The sequence below is a fragment of the Antechinus flavipes genome, chromosome 4, assembly GCF_016432865.1.
Source record: "Antechinus flavipes isolate AdamAnt ecotype Samford, QLD, Australia chromosome 4, AdamAnt_v2, whole genome shotgun sequence".
In the NCBI taxonomy this organism is placed as follows: domain Eukaryota; kingdom Metazoa; phylum Chordata; class Mammalia; order Dasyuromorphia; family Dasyuridae; genus Antechinus; species Antechinus flavipes.
In genome coordinates, this window is record NC_067401.1 from 274,986,408 (window position 1) to 275,007,483 (window position 21,076).

General features: G+C 33.3%; 1 protein-coding gene across 1 annotated transcript; it reads right to left on the minus strand.

Annotated features, from left to right (window-relative positions):
• Positions 1-1,775: 1,775 nt before the first annotated feature.
• On the minus strand, positions 1,776-20,322 carry CCNC (cyclin C). Its single transcript, XM_051997444.1, has 12 exons — positions 19,942-20,322; positions 17,495-17,601; positions 15,702-15,786; positions 15,420-15,489; positions 13,848-13,899; positions 11,763-11,818; positions 10,703-10,738; positions 9,908-9,999; positions 9,155-9,222; positions 5,678-5,757; positions 4,703-4,821; positions 1,776-3,011 (listed from the first exon to the last, which is right to left on the minus strand). The coding sequence occupies exons 1-12, from the start codon at positions 20,019-20,021 to the stop codon at positions 2,957-2,959; spliced, it is 900 nt and encodes a 299-aa protein (XP_051853404.1). The 5' UTR covers positions 20,022-20,322; the 3' UTR covers positions 1,776-2,956.
• Positions 20,323-21,076: the final 754 nt, after the last annotated feature.

Sequence of the window (21,076 nt, forward strand, 5' to 3'; positions counted from 1 at the left end):
TTATTCAGCCATTCCCCAATTAATTTGAACTCTTTAGTTTTAAATTTTTTTTGCCATAATCAAAATATTACTACCTTAAATATTTTGCTATGTTGTTTTTTTCCTCTTTGATCCCTTTAGTCTACAGAATTATTAACAAAATTGCTGAATTAAAGGATAGTACAATTTAATCATGTCAGACACAGTTCCAAATTTTTACAGAACAGGTAGACCAATTCTACCAAAGAGGCTGAATTTCTAGCTCCTCCAGCAGTTTTTTCCTTTTTCCCCCTAGCTCTGCCAGTCTGATGGGAAGTTAGGTAGTTTGGCATATCACTGAATAAAGAAATCTAGGTAGTATTTTAAGATTGGCTTAACTTACCTATGAGCAATCTATCTCTCCAATTATTTAGAGGTGAATTATACTATAGAAGTATAGTTCATGTATGTGTGTGAGATCAGGTAGACTTCCAAGCATTTTATACTATTTATGGTTACTTTAAATAGAATTTTAGTCTTTGCTAGATTTTATTATTTATTAACATACAGAAACTGATGATTTATATGAATTTTATATATGCAGCCTTCCTTGTTTCAATTAGTTTTCCAGCTGACTCCCTAAGGTCCCTTATATAAGTAAACTTTGTTATCTTCAAAATGAATGCTTCCTTTATTCCTTCAATTTCTCTTATTACTACAACTAGCATTTCTAATATTATATTGAATAGGGATGGGATAATGTATATTCTTGCCACATCCTTTATCTTATTTATAAAGGAAAAGCCTCCAGTTTATTCCCATCACAAATGATGTTCTTTATTAAATGTAATATTTATCACCTTGGTAAGATATTTATTCCTATGCTTTCTAATATTTTTAAACAAAATTTTAAAAATTTTACCTTATCAAAATATTTTTTTGCTTATCCTGCTATAATCATGATCTTTGATTGTTTATGTTAATATGGTCAATTATGCTTATAGTTTTCCTAATAATGAATAATGTTCCAATATAAATTCAACCTGATCATAGTTTAAACTTTGTGATGGTATTATAATCTTTTTAACATTTTATTTTAAATCTTTGTATCAATATTTATTAGAGATACTGATTTATAATTTTTTCTCTCTTGGTTTAGGTTATCAAAACCACATTTGTGTAACAGAAGGAATTTGGTATTTTTTCCTGACGGTTGAAGACTGGAATTATTCTATAAAGTTTGATGGAATTTACTTGTAAATCTTTCTTGTGGATCTTTTCTCCCCCTAGAAGTTTTTTTTAATAGCTTTTTCTTAGACAGAGTTAAATCCATTATTTCCTGTTCAGTTAATGTGAAACCATAACTTAATAATTATTAATAAAGCTTAAATACTTTAGCCACATTATGAGAAAACAAAGCTTATTGGCAAAGACCCCAATGTTGGGAAAGATTCAAGGCAAAAGGAAAAAGCAACAGTAAAAGATAAAATTGATGAGATCATGGAAATAACAAATAAAAGCATTGGTGCTGAGATCAGGAGGACCAGAGTGCAAATCCTATCTCAGACACTTAACATTTACTTAGCTACATGACCTGGGCAAGTCACTTAACTCCAACTGCCTGAAAAAAACTAAACTAAACTAAAAAACCCAAACATGAATTTGGATAGACTTGGAGAGATAGTGGAGGACAGAAAGTTCTGACATGCTATGGTCCATGTCAGAAAGAGTCAGACATGACTAAACAACAATAAGAATAACTGAATAAGAAATATAAACAAATCTACAAAGAATATAAACAACACTCACGAAGCAGCTAAAGAACTTGTTTTTATTGTTGCAAATTTATACTAGGAAGTCAACATTTAATTTTATAATCCATTGACCATAAACTGTTTATAAATGTTAAATTCCTTAAGTTGTACATTAATGTCTTATGTACCACCCTCCTTCAAGTCTGAAGAAAAATATTATTGAATTCCACAGTCAGCAGTCTCACTGACAACTCTTTCTCTGAAGTCTGATATTTAGCTTAGAATTAATAATGGCCAGTATCAAACTGGCTTGAAACCTGATTGTGTTCCTGGCTCAGGAAACCTGTTCTAAGTAATTTAAATCCTTAGTGAAAAACAAAAAACAAAACCTAAAAGTAGATGCCTTTTAGATAAAATGAATTCACCTCCCACATAAAGATAAAATGAACTTTTATAAATTTTGTCCAGATTATGGTGGGTTTTATCAACTTCTATTTTATTTCCAAAATACCTGATTAAATTATTTCTTGCAAGTAATCTACACAGAGATTTTTTACAAGTTTTCCCAACATTTAAAGTGGTTAAGGAAATCACATAACATTGTAAATTGTGAAAGTACACTGTACATATTGCACCTTTTTGTAAAATTGGGCAACTATTTCCCATGGCAAGAAACTACTGAATGTATGTCTTATACGTATAGGTACTTAATTTCCCCCCTGAAAATGTCAATGAAACTAGCAAAATCAGGATTTAATGGATTTCATTCTTTAAGAATTGTTTTTTTAATAATTTAAGAAGAAAATTATCAGGTATTGAAGAGTTGATGCATATAAAAGATTCTTAAATTATGCACCATGTTTCCTGTTTAAGCTTTCCCTCCCTTAATCCCAAATTTAATAACTGTAATTTTAATCTAAACGCAAACAAAGATACCCTCTTGAAATAGCTATTCAATTTGAAGTATCTATTTGTAGCTACCCGTTTGTACTTTAATTTACAGAAATGTCTGCAATCAAAAGGGTCTTAAATTTTTCTAGAGTCAAAGTGAACAAAAAACTTAAAAGTTATTTAACTATTTCGCAAAAATAAAAACACTTCCCAGAATGCTTGACAGAAACAAGCTATTCATTCTCATTTGTGTTCCACTAAAGACATTACTGAAACCGGTTCATTTCTTTAGTACAGCAAAAACACCAATGTTTTTATTCCAAGTAGTCCACTTTGAAGGTCTTCGGAATGTTTTAAGACTGGCTGTAGCTAGAATTTTGACTTCCATTTGGACCCTGTTCTCCTTCACTGTTCAAGTAAAAGGAAATAGGTTTTAAAAATTAAAAGTAAAACAGTTCGATAAATCTTTTTTTAAAAAGATATTGTTACTATAACCCTACTTGACAATTTAACGCAGAATTATTTAAAAATTCAGGCAGCCAATTTTCGATCAGGTTTTTACCTACAGGACAAATTGTGGTCAGATCAAGAAATGAAAATTAATTTTTAGTTTCATCATGGTAGGTTTTCCATCACATATAGCATAGCTCTGGCCTGGAAAAGGCTTTCTTTAAACTTCATTTCTTCTATCAAATCTTATTTCCAAAAAACCATTACAAAAAACAAGACATGAATTTCTATATATTGATTAAAGACATAATTAAATCACATTTAATAAGATAAATTTTAAAATAAATTACAAGAAAACATACTGAAAACTCAAATGTCCCCCGATATTAAAAAATAAAAACATTGCAAATATCAGAAACTGTGGCAGAAGTGATGTTGCTCATCACTTAGGCTTATTTATTGAATATCAATTTTTTCTGGTAATAAATGAGTCTAATGGATAATAGTTTAATGACTGATTTTCTGGACAGCAGCTTGTATGATTTAACTCTTCCTAAAACTTTTAATATTCATATTTGAGATCATTATTAGTAAGAACTTGGAAAATCATCATGTAATGTGTGTGACAAGGTAACATTTAAATGGTTTCTGATGTAGTTTCTTTACTTTTTTTCCTGCTGTTTGATCTTACCTAGCTATACTGGTTCCTAAATTTATTTAGTCCTTTTTTTCCCCTGGGACTACACCAGTTGGCTTGCAACACATTTTTTGCAAGGAGTAATCTTTTACTGAATTTCAATGATTTTACATGGGGGAAAGTTAGAAAGACTGTAAACATATTTAGTCAATTCATCTTGAAGATTCCATTTTTTCATCATCATATAGATGTTGCATTATTATCAAGAATCTCTAAGTGTTGGATCATTATCCCAGGCACTTTCTGGCATATCCATAGGTGGGTTCTTTACAGTTCATGCCTTCAAGGCAACACGTCTTGAACTTTGGCCAAGTCCAACCCTTACACTTTTAGGGAGATAGTCTGTTTCTCTAGTTGGATTTACTAGGATGGCAAAGAATACTGTTAAAGATGAACAATGTTGTTGAGAAAACTAATTTGGTCACATTATGTTTTAAAAGCAGAGGGGAAATCTTTGTATTCAACTGAAAGACTGAAATGGAATTCAATCAGGTAAAAGATAGAGTTGCACTCAAGGAAAAGGAAAATGAAGAGAAACATGATACTGGAAGGTATATGAAGAGAACTCCAGTTTGGCAAGGATGTAGAGGGACAAGATAGTATATAGATCCACTATATCATGACCACTAACAAATTTTTTAAACCTAAAATTTAGATAAATCACATTAACTACTGGTTTTTAAGTCCCAATTAAGTTCAAAATAATATGTAATGGGTAGCCATTTCTTGCAGATTATCTACAGTATCACTGTCATGTCTATAGTGAAATTTCTTTAAAGATTAATGTATTTGCTAAATAGAAATCAAGTAGTTTTTAAAAAGCAATTTTTTTTTACTAGTTATTTGTATTGAGGAAACTTGAACTCAACTGCTCAATATAATCTACCATACTTATAATGTTAAATGCAATAATTATATAAAATGAAACCACCAATTAAATTCCACAGCCTACCTGTTTGGAGGTGGTTTTGGTTTAGGCATTTTACTAAGGATAGTTGCCATCTCTTTTCTTTCATCAAAATTCTTCCACTGCTCATACAATTTTAAAATAACCCTGATTATTTCCAAAATCTGAAAAAAAAAATTCCAAAATTGATAACTCAGTAGCTACAACATATATTCTATTGTGTGAAGAAAAACAACAAGAACACAAAATCTGTGCATTTGTCAGAACACAGTAAAAAAGATGAAAAAATGAGATGAAGATCAGCAAACTCTAATACATTTGAAAGAGTTTTTTTAATCACACTTTTGACAGGTTACTTACTACTCCTTCAAAAGATATTATAACATTTATTTCTTACCTACCTCCACCTATTTAAGTACTTAAACTACAAGAAAAAGCACTGTAGTTTTCTACCGTAGAGACTTCTAGTCTCAAATAATTTAAATGGGAAGTAGAGAAATAATTAAGTAGGCTCTGACTTCATCTCTTCAGTTCATCTCAAAGTTCATCAATCTAAAGCTTCACATTGGTTGTCATCCTTGCCTGGATGACTTTAATCTTTAACATAGCATAATAAATTCCTTTGATTTTGCTGGAGTAGGCCTAAAAGGGGAGCAACATGCATTTTAAGCATATAAACTATTTGGAAACTATCCAGTCAAACATAAATATAAAATATGCAAGTGTGTGTGTGTGTACACGCACATATATGTTACACACAGACACACTAAAGACACAATGCAATATAATTTCCAACCAGAAGTACTACACCCCGCCATATTTAGCCCTAAGCCAAAAAAGACAATTATCACATTATAGAATCAACAATTTTTTGGTGTGGGCTAAATTTCTGTTTTTTTAAGTTTTTAGCTAGTAATCTACTTATCAAAGTAGTTTTTAAAATACCTCAATACGCTAAGCAAATACAATCTTAATTTAAAAAAGTTCAAGTTGACAGAGCAAGAGAACACTAAAAAATACCTTCTCCATATCAACAGAAAGCTCAGCAAACCACTGTCGAGCATCCTTCTGTTGTACAACACAGGCTACATGTAGGCAAGCTGGAAAAGAGGGGGGAAACGTTTGTATTTTGTTTTTTAAACTGCACATACAAAAATCCATGGTCTTACAACTACAAATGAAGTTATTTTAAATTATATTTTCTAATACCTCTCAAAAATGAGTCGCATCTCCTTTTCTCAACAGACATGAACTACATAAGTTTGGTTTAATATAAACATCATTACAATATAGATTATTGAGCTGACCTACGGGAATAGCAAAGATCAGTCTTATTCCTCACTACTCTGTACTATCTGTAGAGTTTTTGTCACAAGAGGAAGATTGAAGAATGAAATGGAATATAAGGATACTTAGCAATCGCAGGGCAATGTAATATAGATGGCAGGCAGTTGCTATGGGACTCAGAGATTGACTTACCTTCTGGTATTACCTTAGTCTAGTGGTTAAGAAATTAAAATTGCAACCTGTCTGGGATGTATTACTCAGTAAAAATGTTCCCTTTAATTTCTTCTGAATTATAAAAATCCTCCCAACTTTCTACACAAGCATCACATAATGAACACTAAACAAACATGAGTAGAGTTTAGTGTTATAGCAAATAAAAATAAAATTAGACTAACAGATTTAATAATATACCTTGAAGAAGATAGGTAATTTGGAGGATAAAAAAAAGACAAACTTTACTGACTTCTTAATTATGTCTAAGCCTAGTTATAGTTATGGTTACACTCCCATCCTAGTACCTTAAGGGCACAAATTCCAGATCTGATTGGGGCCCAGATCCCTAACAGAGTAAAAAGGAAGGGAATAATCATCTAAATAGTGTCTACTATGTATCAGATACTATACTAAGTGGTTAAAAAAAAAAAAAAAAAAAAACCAACAAATCTCCCCCATCTCAAACCTCCAAGTATGTCATATTTGATTCTAATAACAACCTGGAGGAGGTAGGTGCTATTATTATCCCTCTTTTCAGATGAGCAAACTAAGGCAAAAAGAGATTACATGATATGCCCAATGAGATACAACTAGTAAGTGACTTGAGGCTGTATCTGAACTTAGGTCTAGAAAGACCCAACTCCCAATGCACTATTCTTTGTATCTTCAGAGATGATTCATTCATTGCTTTATACAAATAAACAAAGGAATAGTAAGAAGAGCTAGAAGGGTTGGGAATAGAAAGATATTTCTCAGGTAATTGAATGGTTAATTAAATGGGACAATGTAATCTCGAAGCAAATTTGGTTTAAAGAGTTTGTCCCGTGAAGTGTATCAATTTTGATCAAAAGTTTAAAACAGTGGTTCTCAAAAGTATAGTCTAAAGAATCTTGGGGATTTCTGAAACCCTTTTAGAGGGTCTACAAATTCAAAAACAGTTTTTTATTTCCAATATGGTAAATGTCTATAAATATAATCCAGATAAACAAAAATGCTTTGGAGAGATCTTCAATAATATTTAATAGGATAAAGATACTGAAAACAAAAGTTTGAGAACCACTGGTTTAAAACTTAATGAACATCCTCCCTCCCCTCAATAAAGACAATTGCTGAAGGGCAAATAGACAAACTAAGGCATCATTCTTTAGCCATTATGAAATAGCCCCACCACCCTGGAAAGCGATTTGCAATTATGCTTCAGAAAGTTATTGAATTGTGTATACCCCTTCTGACCCAATGATACTACTACTAGGTTTATATTCTCTCAAAGAGATCAAAGATTTTTTGAAAGGACTATCATATACAAAAATACTTATAGCAGCTCTTTTTGTTATAGTGAGGAACTGAAAAATAATGACACACTTATAAACTGGAAAATGACTAAAATAAGCCATGGCATACAAATGTAATTGAATTTCAATTGCACTCTAAGAAATGAAGAAAAGGACAGCTGCAAAGAATTAGACTTGTATGAAGTGATACAAAGTGATCAGAATGAGGAGAAAAGTTTCTATAATTGTAACACTGTAAAGAAAAACTTAAAAAGACTCAAAAATTCTGATCAATATAATGACTAACCATGATTCCAGAGCACTGATGATGAAGCACTTTTGAAGACTTGATGAACTCAAGATGCAGAATGAAACTTACATATTTGAACAAAACCATTTTGTGAATTTGTTTTGTTCCAAGCGTCATGTGTTTTCCCCCAACCTTGCCTCCACTACCCATTGGGAGGGAATTTGAGATGGACGAAAGAGAGGGAGATAGTGATGGTGTTATTAAAAGAAGGTCATTGAAAGTTTTTTTTTTTAAAAATAATTCAACATAGAGATAATAAGCCAAGATAAAAAACTAAGAGGAAACAATATAGTCCAGCTCCCTCCACAACTACTTCAGTAACAATCTAGAATACCAAACTTAATAGCAATTAAAAATCAAAGGAGACATTCCAGTGGGTAACCTTTCTAGCCTAAGATCACTAACACAACCTACAAGCAAGTGAATGGGCAGAAACTGATGAACAGATCATATACTCAGTATGCAGAGTTTTGAGCTGGGCCTGCAATGTAGGATTGGCCACAGCTGATTTTAGCTTCAGCTTCAGGCCCAGGCAGGCAGTAGTCTCCCAGAAGAGCTGGATCCACAGATCCAGTCCCCTGATCTCTTACTAAACCAGCAACATGGGGCTGACTATAGTAGGTTAATGGGAAAAGATAAAAGAAAATGACACCAGAGATGCCCCAAATTCAAACTCGGAAGAAAATAACTGAAACATTGTTAAGTAAAGCCTCAGAGAAAAGTATATGTTGACCATGAGAAAAAAAAAATCATAATTTCTAGAAGGAATGATGAAAAAAAAAAGTTTAATTATTCCATGAAACAACAAGAAATAAGCAAATAAAAACTCATGATCTGCCTACATTCCCTGTCCCTGTAAAGCCTAGACATCACATTAAGAAATCATGAAAGAAAACTACCCAAATCTTAGAATCAGAGAGCAAACTGCAAACAAAACTTACTGGATTGCCTTCTGCAACAACCCCTAAAATGAAAACTCCCAGGAATGCTATGGTAAAAACAAACAAACAAACAAAAAACAGAGTTTCTAGGTCTAAAAGGGCTTTTTACAAGCAGGCAGAAAAGAGTTCACCACCAAGATCACATATGATTCAGTAGCTACTACTATAAAGAAGTGCAAAAGCACAATATTTCAAAAGGTAAAAAAACTTGCATATAGTCCCCTACTGCAGAAAAAATAGATCTTAAATGAAACTGAAGTTTTTCAAGTATTCCTGATGAAAAATGATAAGAGCACTGAGTAGAAAACTATGAAATGAAAACATGGGAATAAAGAGAAACATTAAAAAGCAAATATGAATGAGTAATTATAAAAAACTGAACAAGGATGAATAATTTATATTCTAGTATATGAAATCTGTCAGGTAATATAAATAGTTCACCACAAAATAAATCAATAAATTTATGTCTACTTACCTAAAGCTATCATGAAAGGAGGATACAGCAGGCAAAGATCCGTTCTGTAGGTATCATTGACTATCCTCCTATACAAACATAAATCATAGTTATTATTAAAAAGAGAAACACAATATATGATTTGTAGATTTATTTTTAGAGATGGCTTATTTTCATCTCCCTATACACAACTAAGAATCTTGTCTAAATGGGTGCTTTGGACATAAAATATGAACATCAAAGTTATAGAAATAAATTAACATGCCATTTCAATTGTATTTTAGTGACTAAATTTAGGTGTTTTTTTTTCTTTCCAAAATCCAAAAATTATAGAATTTTTAAAAATGAACTATATGTATGTGGGTGGGTGTGGTTTTCAAAATTTTAAATAAATTAATTAAATAGGGATATTTACAAAGAATTATAACCGTATACTTGAATATGTTTTAGATGTAATTAAAAATGTTTTTCTGATTATGTTATAGACAATTTCGTTTTATAGTGTTGAAAAGGTAGTTATTTAAACAGTAACAATTAACATATATTAACACATCAGAGATAATTAAAATTACTTCTCTTTTTAGCACATGTAGTTTTTAAATACTAGTGAAATTCAACTCATTATCTTTAATATATCATAATTAAGCAATTAGGATTTTTACCCACATACATTTTGCTAGGTTTGTAAAAAACAAAACACAAAATCTCCACATAGGTAGTTAGCCTTTCTATCTAATCATATGTTACACTATTGATAACTTCTGTTCTAATTACCATGCAAGGGGAAGCAACATGTCTTCTTGGCCCATGTCCTGCACATACTGGAGCAAAGGTCTATAAGGATGATACACTATCAAGCAACAATCCTAGAAACAGTTTGAAAAATATGTGTATGTATAGTCAAATTTATTACAACACAGAAACACACTAAAACCCACTTGAATCCTAAATTTTAAAAAATGAATTTGGGATTTCTCTAAATCATGTTTGCTTCCCTTTTAGTTTCAAAAATAAGAATATGTCAACCCTAACTTCTGCTTTAATAGTGAAGGTAGTACTCTCTCTGGAATATACCTTGGTAAATCGGTTGGCAGCCAGTCAGCATCCATTCCCTTAGAGACTCAAAGTGTCACATCTGCAACACACTAAAACCTCTTATTAGCCTATTAAACCATAATTCTCAACTGGAGGAACAGAATTCTGCCAAGACATAATCTATCTTTATATGACACCACACACATACTCAAAATTGTGTAAATAATTTCAATTGTTTAATGTCTTCACTGGTTTGCTTTTTCATTCTTTTACTGTCAATGATAATAATATAAAAAATTTTTCCTAGCTCATCTAAGACATACAAATGAAGACTATTTTGCAGTCTCTAGAGATGATGTGGACTGCAGTGCTACCAGGCCACATGTAACTACTCTGCTACCACAAATCATTTGAAGGCTTTAGAAAGGCACACCTGCATATATCACTCTCTTAAAGTTCAGATTCTCTATCACCATGGTTTTGAAACTTAATTTTTAGTTATTTTGTTACTAGGAGGAAAATTTATGCACTTACCATTAGTTCTAAAAGGTAGAATTCACATTCTAATATCTGTTTAAAAAAATAGGATTTTATCAAATTTTCACAAGATCATAAATTAGATATTACATGTCTACTTCATCTTTAGTAACATCATATGGACATATTGTATTTTATTGCATGATACTGAAAGAAAATGAAAAGAAATAAAATATTACTTGAATGTGACTTTTCTGGTTATGCTTAGAAAATGTTCATGAAATGCTTTCTTAAGAAATAGATCTGTCCTATAGGTATCTTTATTTTATACTTTATAAATAGATTACATGCAGGACTTTAAAAATATTCCCAATAATCCATGCATTCAAAGTATTCTGAAATGCCATAATGCTTCTTAACTTATTATGAATCTATCAATGTTTCAAATGTAAATTTCAAATTGTAAAAGGAAATACTAAAAATGAAAAGGAACCAGATAACTTAATCCCAAATACCCATGACTTCATCAGTACAGGCATTTCCTATCCTAATGTAAATTACAGCCCAACACAAATCCAGGGAAGACAGTCTCTGAGCAGCCAAACCCCCCCCCCCCAAAACACACAAAAAAACCCCATTACCTGATGGATACTAATTTTCTGGTGATAAATATCCTCATATTTAGCTAGGCTTGTTTTTGGTAACAGACACACATTCTATTGATATGTACTTAAAACTTTTCAAGTTCAGCAGAACCTCTTAAGAGTTAATTAATTACATAGCTTTAAAGACCTTAGGGTTAGATGCATGTGACAGGTGAAATCTGTAGAGAATGGGAGAATTTTGCTCAAGGGCTAAAGAGATGGCAAGAGTCATAATAATCCATTGTATCAAGACAATGAATATGGAAAAATTTATAAAAGCATTCGCAAGATTAACTATTGTCATGAAATTTCTTAATACAATAGAAATTCTACGACTTAAACTCAAGACTTCTATAGTCTTTTCTATAGTTTCACATTTTTTAGAACTGTTTTATGAGGAAGATAGTTATTCCAACACTAGTAGCTTTAATATGATTCAAATATGTGGTCTTATTTTTATATATCATACTTACATGGTTCATCCTATAAGGGAATTCCTTTGGAAAGGCATATGAAAATCTAGTTTTTACTGCAGAAAACAAACAAACACCAACTTAAACTGAGATAGTATTAAATGAAAACTGAACCAAAAATTCTTTAATTTATTGGAATGTGGAGAGGCATTTCAGAGCAAAAAGAGCTAAGTGGTCTAGTCTATTTGTGACCATGAGAATTATGCTCAATTTTTATATCACGCAAACTTATGAATTTCAAAAACTTTGTGAAATTCAAAGACTCAAGGTTCCAAATTATCATTTCCTTCGATTCAGAATATTCCCTTTTTGGCTCATAGTAGTAGCTTTTATAGAGCTTTCTTATGTAATATTCTACTTGAAATTCATAATAAATTAAAAGTACTCCATCTAATTATTATATGGACCTTAGGCATATGGCTTAACTCTTTGGTCACAGTTTTTCCATCTGTGAAACATCAGAATCAAGCTAGATGATCTTTGATCTCTAAAATTCCAAAACTTAAATATCCAATGACATCAGAATGAATGAAAATATTCTGAATTTTTATATATTTATTTACCAATAACTATAATATTCCTACTGGTTATCAATCATTATTAAATATTTCTTATTTAGGCAAAATCACCCAACATTAGAGATTCAGGACCTTTTATATGGCTTTGGGAAGTGAAACTGGGAAACATACACTTCATTATTTTATCATTAAATTATAACAGTTGATAAAAATATTCAAAATAATCATGCAGTATTATTAGAAGCATTATTTCTCCTTATAAATATAATCTCATCATAACATCTTCCAATCGTCTTTAATAATGTTACTCAAGAATTTTATAAACTTCAGTTTTTGCTATTAGAAATACAAACATTACTCATTTCATATCCAAAAGGCTCTACACTAATATTTTAAAAATAGGATTTTTCCAGATCATTCAATACTTTGTTATCTTTGTTAACACATGAAGCAGAAGTTGAATAATTGAATAGCTAACCCAAAAATCTCAAAATTCTGCAGCTAAACTAAGTAGTTAATCACATTCCCAATGATGAAATCAAAACTAGTCTTATAATTTTCATATACTGGTCCTAGTTCTGTCCTTCAGAGAAAAGCAGAATAAATCTATTTTCTGATAACAATAATTTTTTGTGTATAAATATACACACACACACACACACACACACACACACACACACACACACACACACTTTAAAAACTGCTAACATTTATGTAGCACCTACCATATACCATCAATTTTTTGAAATGATTCTCAGGTAACTTAGTAAATAGTCCCATAATTATTCTGGTTGCCTTCCTCAGAACAAACTCCATATCACTAATTCTTTCTAAAATGTACCCATGATACAACAACATATGTGGTCTGATCAAGGCAGAGCAAAGAGGGATTATTACTTCCACCAAGATAGTTACTACTATCTCTATAAATATCACTTATGGTACTGTTTTTTGAAAGTTGAACCAAAACTTCTTAAATAGTTTTGAAGGTAAAAATGATCCTAAACTATGGAAATTAGCCTGGCTAGTGAGTCTTTAAAAAAAAAAAAAAAAAAAAAGTCTTGTAAGAGCAGAACAGAATTCGGACCTCTGATCAAAGGGCCATTGGCTAAATAATTCGTAAATTCGATTAACTTTAGTTGACTGACCAATAAAGTACATGGCAACATATGGAAAAATTATTAGTTCTCTAATAAAAAATGATACTATAGTATCTGAAGAAAAATAGTATACCATATGCTTAAAGAAAAATGCATGATTAGATATAAGGAGGTAATAAAATGCATTTCAGTTAAATAAGATTATGAACCATGTTTTCACTTAAATTAAGTGCATAGTTTCTTTGAATTTATTTATTGGATTTAATGGGAATTCTAATACTAGAGATGGGCTAAGAAAAATTTATTGATGGGTTAAAAACAAAAACACTTCTTTGTAAATGCAGGAGACTTACAGTAACTCATTATCTCCAAACCTTAATGTGTGACAGTGCCCCATAAAATGAAGAATGATTAGATCCTCTAAGTCTTTCTTGAGTAGCTTCCTGGTAGATTTTTTTTGTACTTACATACAGAAGTAGCAGCAGAAATCAACCTTGTATTTGAAACTACTCCAAATTCCTTTAAGAGAAAAAAATAAAAGAATTAATGAGACCCTTAGTCAAAGTGATCAGCATATGAATATTTCAGGTCTGATATAGACTACTTTTCCATTTTTCTGCCAGATTTAATATACTGTTCTTATCAACTTTTCCTATTTTAAGCTATGAAATGATTATCATGAACATGGCATTCATTGTCTGAATTTATAGTGTTAAATGTAATATAAACAAAAACTATACAATACTTAGTACTGTCAAAAGACACAATAAAACCATAGTCTCTTACATATAATTGCAATGCTGTTTTAACAACTAGGCTAACTTTCTGTGAAAACAATAATTTTTATTTTTCCAAGCTGAAATAACAATTCTATCTCCTACATAGATGAAACTTGATCAAGTCATAAAGAATATTACTTTATATATTCAATCTCAAATTACGATCCTCTCTGAACAGATAAAACATGTATAAGTGTCTTCTCCAAGATAACCCAGTTCTATTTCCAGAGCTGTCACTGGGCAAATTTTGCTTCCCATTTCTTTTTTAAGCTGCATTCTATTTTAAAGAGTCATGTTCTTGAAATGATTTAAGAATAAAACTAAATAGGGGCAGCGAGGTGGCACGGCAGATAGAGCACCAACCCTGAAGTTAGGAGGATCTGAGTTCAAATTTGACCTCACACTTAACACTTCCTGGCTATGGGACCTGGGGCAAGTCACTTAACCCCAATTGCCTCAGCAAAAATAAAGTAAAATAAAATAAAATAAATATATAATCCAGATTCAACAAAAGCTTAAATACTCCAAATGCTACTTCATCAATCTATTATACTATGTATATCATCCGGCTTTTTTCTCAAATGAAAATTAGGAAACCCTTAACATTCACTAAAATTACCACATGGTAAGTTTCAGAATTTCAGAATTTACTGAATATAATAGACAATATACTTGACTCTAAGACAAGATAGAAAGATTTGATCATTCTAATTTCACAGAAGATTGTACTTATACAACTATCAGAAATTAGACATAATAGTCCTAGGTTTCAAGAAATTATTTTATGGAGTAAAAAAAAGACCAAGTTAATTTTTCCATCATACTCACTATAATATGAACATACATCCATAAAGAAAGACACTTATGATTAAATCTAAAAGACTATATGTGTTTTTGGCTGAATTGTCAAAATGAAAAATGCCCATAAAAGTCATATAACAAAATATATTTAATAAATACAAATAAAAATTCTTAAATGATACTATAAGATGATACAGAGTTATGAAGAAATTCTTTCGTAGTCTTTCACATTGTGCTGGAAGTAAAATTCAATGTTATTGAGTTCTGAAGGTATGGCAAATATCTTTTCTTTTTCACTAAATAACTACGTCAAAAGTCTAGAAAGTGACAAGGAGATATACTTTATATAAACATAGGTTTCCCTTGATTTAGTAAACCCAACTAAAAAGATATAAAATTCCCAGTATTTTTTGTTACATTTCAAATTATTTGCTAACATATAATTAAAATATGTCATACCTCTACTTTGGATGCCAAAAATACGCATGTAGGTGCCATTAATACAGGATCTATACTTTTCAAGGAATATCTAAAATGTCAATCAGAAATATACATTATTCATCGAAAAACCTACTATAAAACTATACTAGAAAAAATCAATGCCTTATAGAAATGTAAAATTATTTTATACTAGAATTCAACAGCCTTAGGATTGTCTAGAGGTGATTTAAAAAAACCCTTTAATCTTTGGTTAAAAAAAAAAAAGTTCGATCACCATAGTAACAAAATAAATAGTCCTACCTGGCATAGAATCTTTTGAAATAGACTGTAGCAGTAGCAATAACTTGCTGTCTTAATTTAAGATGCTCACCCAATGCTTGAATAACTTTAAGGAAAAAAAAAAAAAAACACAACAAAAAATGGTAATTATTTAGCACATTAAAAAAAAAAGCCTCAAAAGAAGTTTTAAGTTATAGCTACAATTGTTTTCAATATCACTAGCATAAAAGATTAAGTATAAAACTTAATAATTTATATAATCTAGGCAAATCAATTATCCTCTAATCCAATAATCCTCTAAGCCAATCTATCCTTGGCTAATATCTTTTTACAATGAAAACAGCTACAGAGGCTCGGGGGAAATGTAATGTTTTCACAGTTCCAAATGTAATTAATAATGCCTTATATTTAACTTCAATTTTATAACGTATACTGTAACCCTCATTTCACATACCTAAGCTTTGGAGTCAGAAATTGAACCTAAGTCTACTGATTTCACTGCAACCTCTATGTTACATGAAAAAAAACAGAAGAAAACACTGTGAAGAATTTGTCTTAAGCTACAAAAATTAAAAATAATTATGTGATTAAAAAAAATCCATTCCAAAAATTGTATTTATTTTTGTCTACTGAGAGGGGGAGGGAGACCAAAGGAAACTCTTGTGTGTTCTTTAATAAAATATTTTTCAGCTGGTCAACAAAACACCCTGGTAGCTCTTAGGAATCCTCTAAGTAATACATATATTTGTGTACAGGTGTTATATCAATCAAGAGAAAGACAACAAAGAATAAGCAAGCAAAAAATAGGCAAGTGACATTATATATTCTGGGAAGATAAAAAGCCATGTGAGATGTGCTGCTAATATAGAACAGGAAGCATGCCAGCAGGGCAGGGCAAAACCTGCCTAATTTGAGTTATTACCTGTGACTGTATTAAGAGGTACTGATGGGTATAAAACCCCAGAGCTGTTCTGGCTGACATCTCAAAGGCAAGAAATAGGCATAGAACCAGACCAGAATCCTTTCTGACATTTTCAAGTAAGGCTGTTAACTCTATTCCTTCCTCCCGCCCTCCATACATGTTGCTTTCTTCATCCTCTCCCCCCTCTTTAAAGGTAAAAAGATTATGGGTAATCACAGTTAGACTTGGTACCTTTAAAATAGCAAATCAGAGCTCAAGTATGGCTCTAGACTTATATCCTTCATTATGGCAGCGAGTAGGAAAGTGGAAAGCCAATATTTAGGTTATCTAATTATCTATTCCAACCCAATCATCAGTTGTCTTTTTTCTTGTAATCAGCAAAGGATGAGAAAGTAACAGTTTTGATTAGATCATGACAATTAGAAGTGCTGGACAGAGAATATCAAAGAGATATATTTTGGGTCAGAGAGACAAAATTAAAGCTACCCATCTAAATGCCATAGCTAAGGATTCTGGAGACAAAGCTTTTGATAATACTTGGCACTTCTTTTTAAAAGCTTTCAAATCAACTCAGCAGATTTTTAGCATAGGCACAACATAACATTAATCTTAATGAATTTACTGTTCTGGAAAGCTTTTATCTAGGAACACCATTTCACTATCTATATTTGATAGCCTAGGTATATACAAATATAACACAAGATTGTTCTAACAAACACCCACAGATTTGAGAATTATCTCACAGGGATAAACCATTTATAGATCATCTTTGAAGTACTGGTTATAAAACAAAACAAACTGTAAATATGGCCTGAAAAGGTCATGTAAAGAAATGTTAATTCATATATGATCAACTTTATTATGTAGACAAAAGTGAAAATAATTTTTTTACCATTTGTAAAAAATATCTGCAGTTTCCAATACTCTTCTTCTGAGAGAAACTTTAAGTCCTTCTGGCGTTCCTTCAACAGATCTTGTTTATCCAAAATCCATTGTAAACTAAAAACAAAAACAAAAACAAGACATTAAAATGTGCTACTGAACATCTATTAAGGCAATAAAGATAACATTTTTAAATTACAGGCTGCCAGTATTTTCTGAAACAAACTTTGCATGCAAGAAACATTCTTGAGAGAAAATATTTTTCAAATGTTTTAAAACTTGGACATTTTAAAATATTCTGATCAATAATGGAAATATTATTTACTCTTATTAATCTTTATCTTACTCAATGTCCTCAACTACTTATATTTAGCTGAAGTATAATTCAGTCTTTTTCATTATCTTCCATCCTCACTCATCCTCCTTTAAAGATCCTCATCATACTAATAAAGAAGATTTTTTTAAGCATAGATTTAGAGCTGAAAAGGACTTTAGAAGTTATTATGCTAAATCTTTTCATTTTATAAATGAGGAAATGGAAATCACCCATAGTATTGTGATTTATAAAAGACCACACAAGTAACAAGTAGTGGAAGCTGGATTTGAATTTAAGACTTCTGACTCCAACTCTACCACACTGTATTTCAATAAAAGAGTTGGCCCTCTAGGAGGAATATAGCTATAACTATGTATAGAAATGAAACCAACAATGCTTTAACAGCTATAGTTTGACTTATAGTCGCTTTTCATTAAAAATACACACCCACCCACCACTTATTCCTTCATGTCTTTTGTTCAGTCATGTCTCTTTGAGATCCCTTTGGTATTTTCTTGGCAAAGAGAGTGGGTTGTCATTTCCTTTTCCAGCTCATTTTACAGGGTTAAGTGAGTTGCTGAGGATCATACAGCTAGTAAGTTTATCTGAGGCCTTTCTGGTGCTATGCCCTGCAGTCTATCCACTGTGCCTCCTAGATGCCCCAACAACAACACTAACATTAAAAACTAGTGAGATATATTCCTATTTCTAGAGACCTAAAATAATTTTTGCTATCCACATTTGATTGGCTAAGTTACAGAGAAGAAAAAAATCGCATTCTCTTTCTTCATAATTAACTATTTTATTATCATTGTATTCTCTTCATCACTGACAAAAACTTATTTTAAAAAAAGAGAAGAAACATAATGCATAAGGAATTTCTCTATAATGTAGATTTGTCTCAATGTCTATATGCGGGTATATATATACATATATATGTATGTATGAGTACATGTACATGTACAGAGATACTTTCGTAAAGGGCACTTAACCATACATGAGAGCTGGTTTTTAATTCTTGCTCTATTATATACTGGATATACGGTCCTAGGAAAGTCTTCCAAAGCATTTTCACCTGAATAAAGAGATAAAGCTTGCCATGAGGGTGGAAGGATCAATCAAAATAATTCTGTAAGGAACACCTGGTATGGAAACTCCCTCCAAAGAAAGTTAAACTGCCAGTATTTTGTAAGTTGTCAGAATTGCCCAGAGTTATTGAGAAACAATTTTCTACACAGCTAAATTGGTCAACGTTAGGACTAGAACTCAGGTCTTTCAGATCTTAAAACCAGCCCTCTATGCTCCACCCAAGCTACCTCTCAATACCTGCCCATTACAATTCTTCCCTTGTCTGGGGGAGGGGTGGGAAGGGGGGGAGTTGTAGGACATAGGAAATTATATATACATATATATATAATTTCCTATGTTCCCCCACCCCCACATATATGTAAATCCCTTTGTAAAAAGTCAAGGACTACACAAACACTGGGTATACCCCCGTAGACAAAAGAGTGCACTCGATGTAGGTTGTCGCAGGAAGCAGTTGTCTCAGTAATAGTTTTCAGGAAGGAACTACAGAGCGAACAGGAACAAGTAGACCCTCCTCCAGACTACTTAATATTCCTCGGGATGGCATATGGATGACAAAAGACCATGACTTCAACCCAAATAAAAATCCCTAGGCAGGCTGGGCAATGGACCTACCGTATGGCCCTTCATATAAAGGGGTCCTCCTATCACCTTCCTCTTTCCTAATAAGATCTCAGCCCCGTATGGGGCATCTGTTTTTAATATCTTCGCTCGGCTTCCCTCCCTGGCCCGGGCTTCTCCATCATTCATCCCCTCCACTCTTTCACCTTTTCTGCCCCTCCTCACACCTTCACTTACCGGGGTCTGGGTACAGCCACCTCTGCCAGTCCTCACTCGAGGCCTGAGAGAAGCGAAAAGATACAGGACGAAGGAAAGCCCTACCCCGTTTCGAGGGTCCGCCACCTCCTTCCTCTCAACCCCGCCTCCTGCTCCAATCCCTGTCCCGAGGGACGCGGAAGAGACTGGGGTTCTGGCGGCCAAGAGGAGCCGCAGGCCCATCCCCGCCGCAAAACATGAGTCCGTCGAGGGAAGGGGAAAAGGGGACCACTTACTAGTGGGAGCTCTGCCAGAAGTTCCCTGCCATGGAGAGTGGCTTCCCCGGGATGAAGAGCACCAGCGACCGAGCGACCATAGACCCTGCCAGCGCCCGGCCAGCCGGCCCCGCTCCGCTCGGCTCCGCGGCGGCGGCGGGAGCGAAAGGAAGGGGAGAGCACCCGTCCTCCTCGGGGACCGCCCGGCAACACGCCGCCGCACAAAGCCGTTCCCACAGACACAAGTTCCGGTCCGGCCGGGAGACACTCGAGCGAGAGCCTAAGAGGGAGAAGGCGAGGGGGCGGAGCCGGTGGGGAAGGTGCCGGAGCTCTCGTGGGCAGAGCCGTGAGGGCAGGTCTCGCGGGAAGCTTGCAAGCGACCGCTGGATCTGAAGCCGCCGAAGCTAGTAGGCACTGCGCAGGCGTCCCCGTACTGGGTTTCTCCACCTTCTTTCTTACCTCCCTCCCCTCCCTCCCCCCCTCACCCGGCGCTCACTTTTGCGCGTGCGCGTGCGCACTGCTCACCTCCTTGACTTTGTACACGTGAAGCGTTATCAGAAGCATGGGCGGTAGCGACAAACTGGGAAGAGAACGAAGTAGGGTTTGGGTCCCTGAAACATGCTGCTTGAAATAGCATTTCTCAGGATCGGATAGAAGAAGGAGAGGGCTCGTACACAGTGACATACAAGAGTAAGAGCAAAAGGACTCTTTTCTTTCTCTACCCCAACCACGATTCCATGTTGTTTACTAGGGCAATGAATTCTCCGATCAATGAATTTAAACTCGAAGGGACCTTGGAGGTCATATAATCGAACTTTCCCAAGCCAGCCTGTCCTCCTTATTTGTGAAATGGGAAAACTTAAGTTACTTGACGAAGTCCATAGAGTTTATTCAATGGAAGAGAAAGGCTTCGAACTTGGCTCCTCTGACTTCAACTCCAGCCACTGCATTCACATTACACTATCACTCCCTCTCTCAGTCCTGTTCAATTCAACTAGCGCTGTGCCCTCAGGCAAGTGAAAAGTACTGAATCCCTCCGGAAGAGCAGGAGGGCTTCAGGAATCTAATTAATCAACAAGCATTTATTGGATCCCTACTTTACGAAACTACTTTAGTGATTAAAAAAAAAAAAAAAAAAAAAGGCAAACAACTGCGT

What these genes read in the sequence shown, in the direction of transcription:
- CCNC (XM_051997444.1), bottom strand. Translation starts at nt 20,021, where the DNA reads ATGGTCGCTCGGTCGCTGGTGCTCTTCATCCCGGGGAAGCCACTCTCC. An exon ending in TTCAAAAGATTCTATGCCAG is followed by an intron (nt 15,490 to 15,701) that starts GTAGGACTATTT and finishes TTGACATTTTAG; the next exon opens with ATATTCCTTGAAAAGTATAG. An exon ending in CCAAAACCACCTCCAAACAG is followed by an intron (nt 3,012 to 4,702) that starts GTAGGCTGTGGA and finishes TTACTTGAACAG; the next exon opens with TGAAGGAGAACAGGGTCCAA.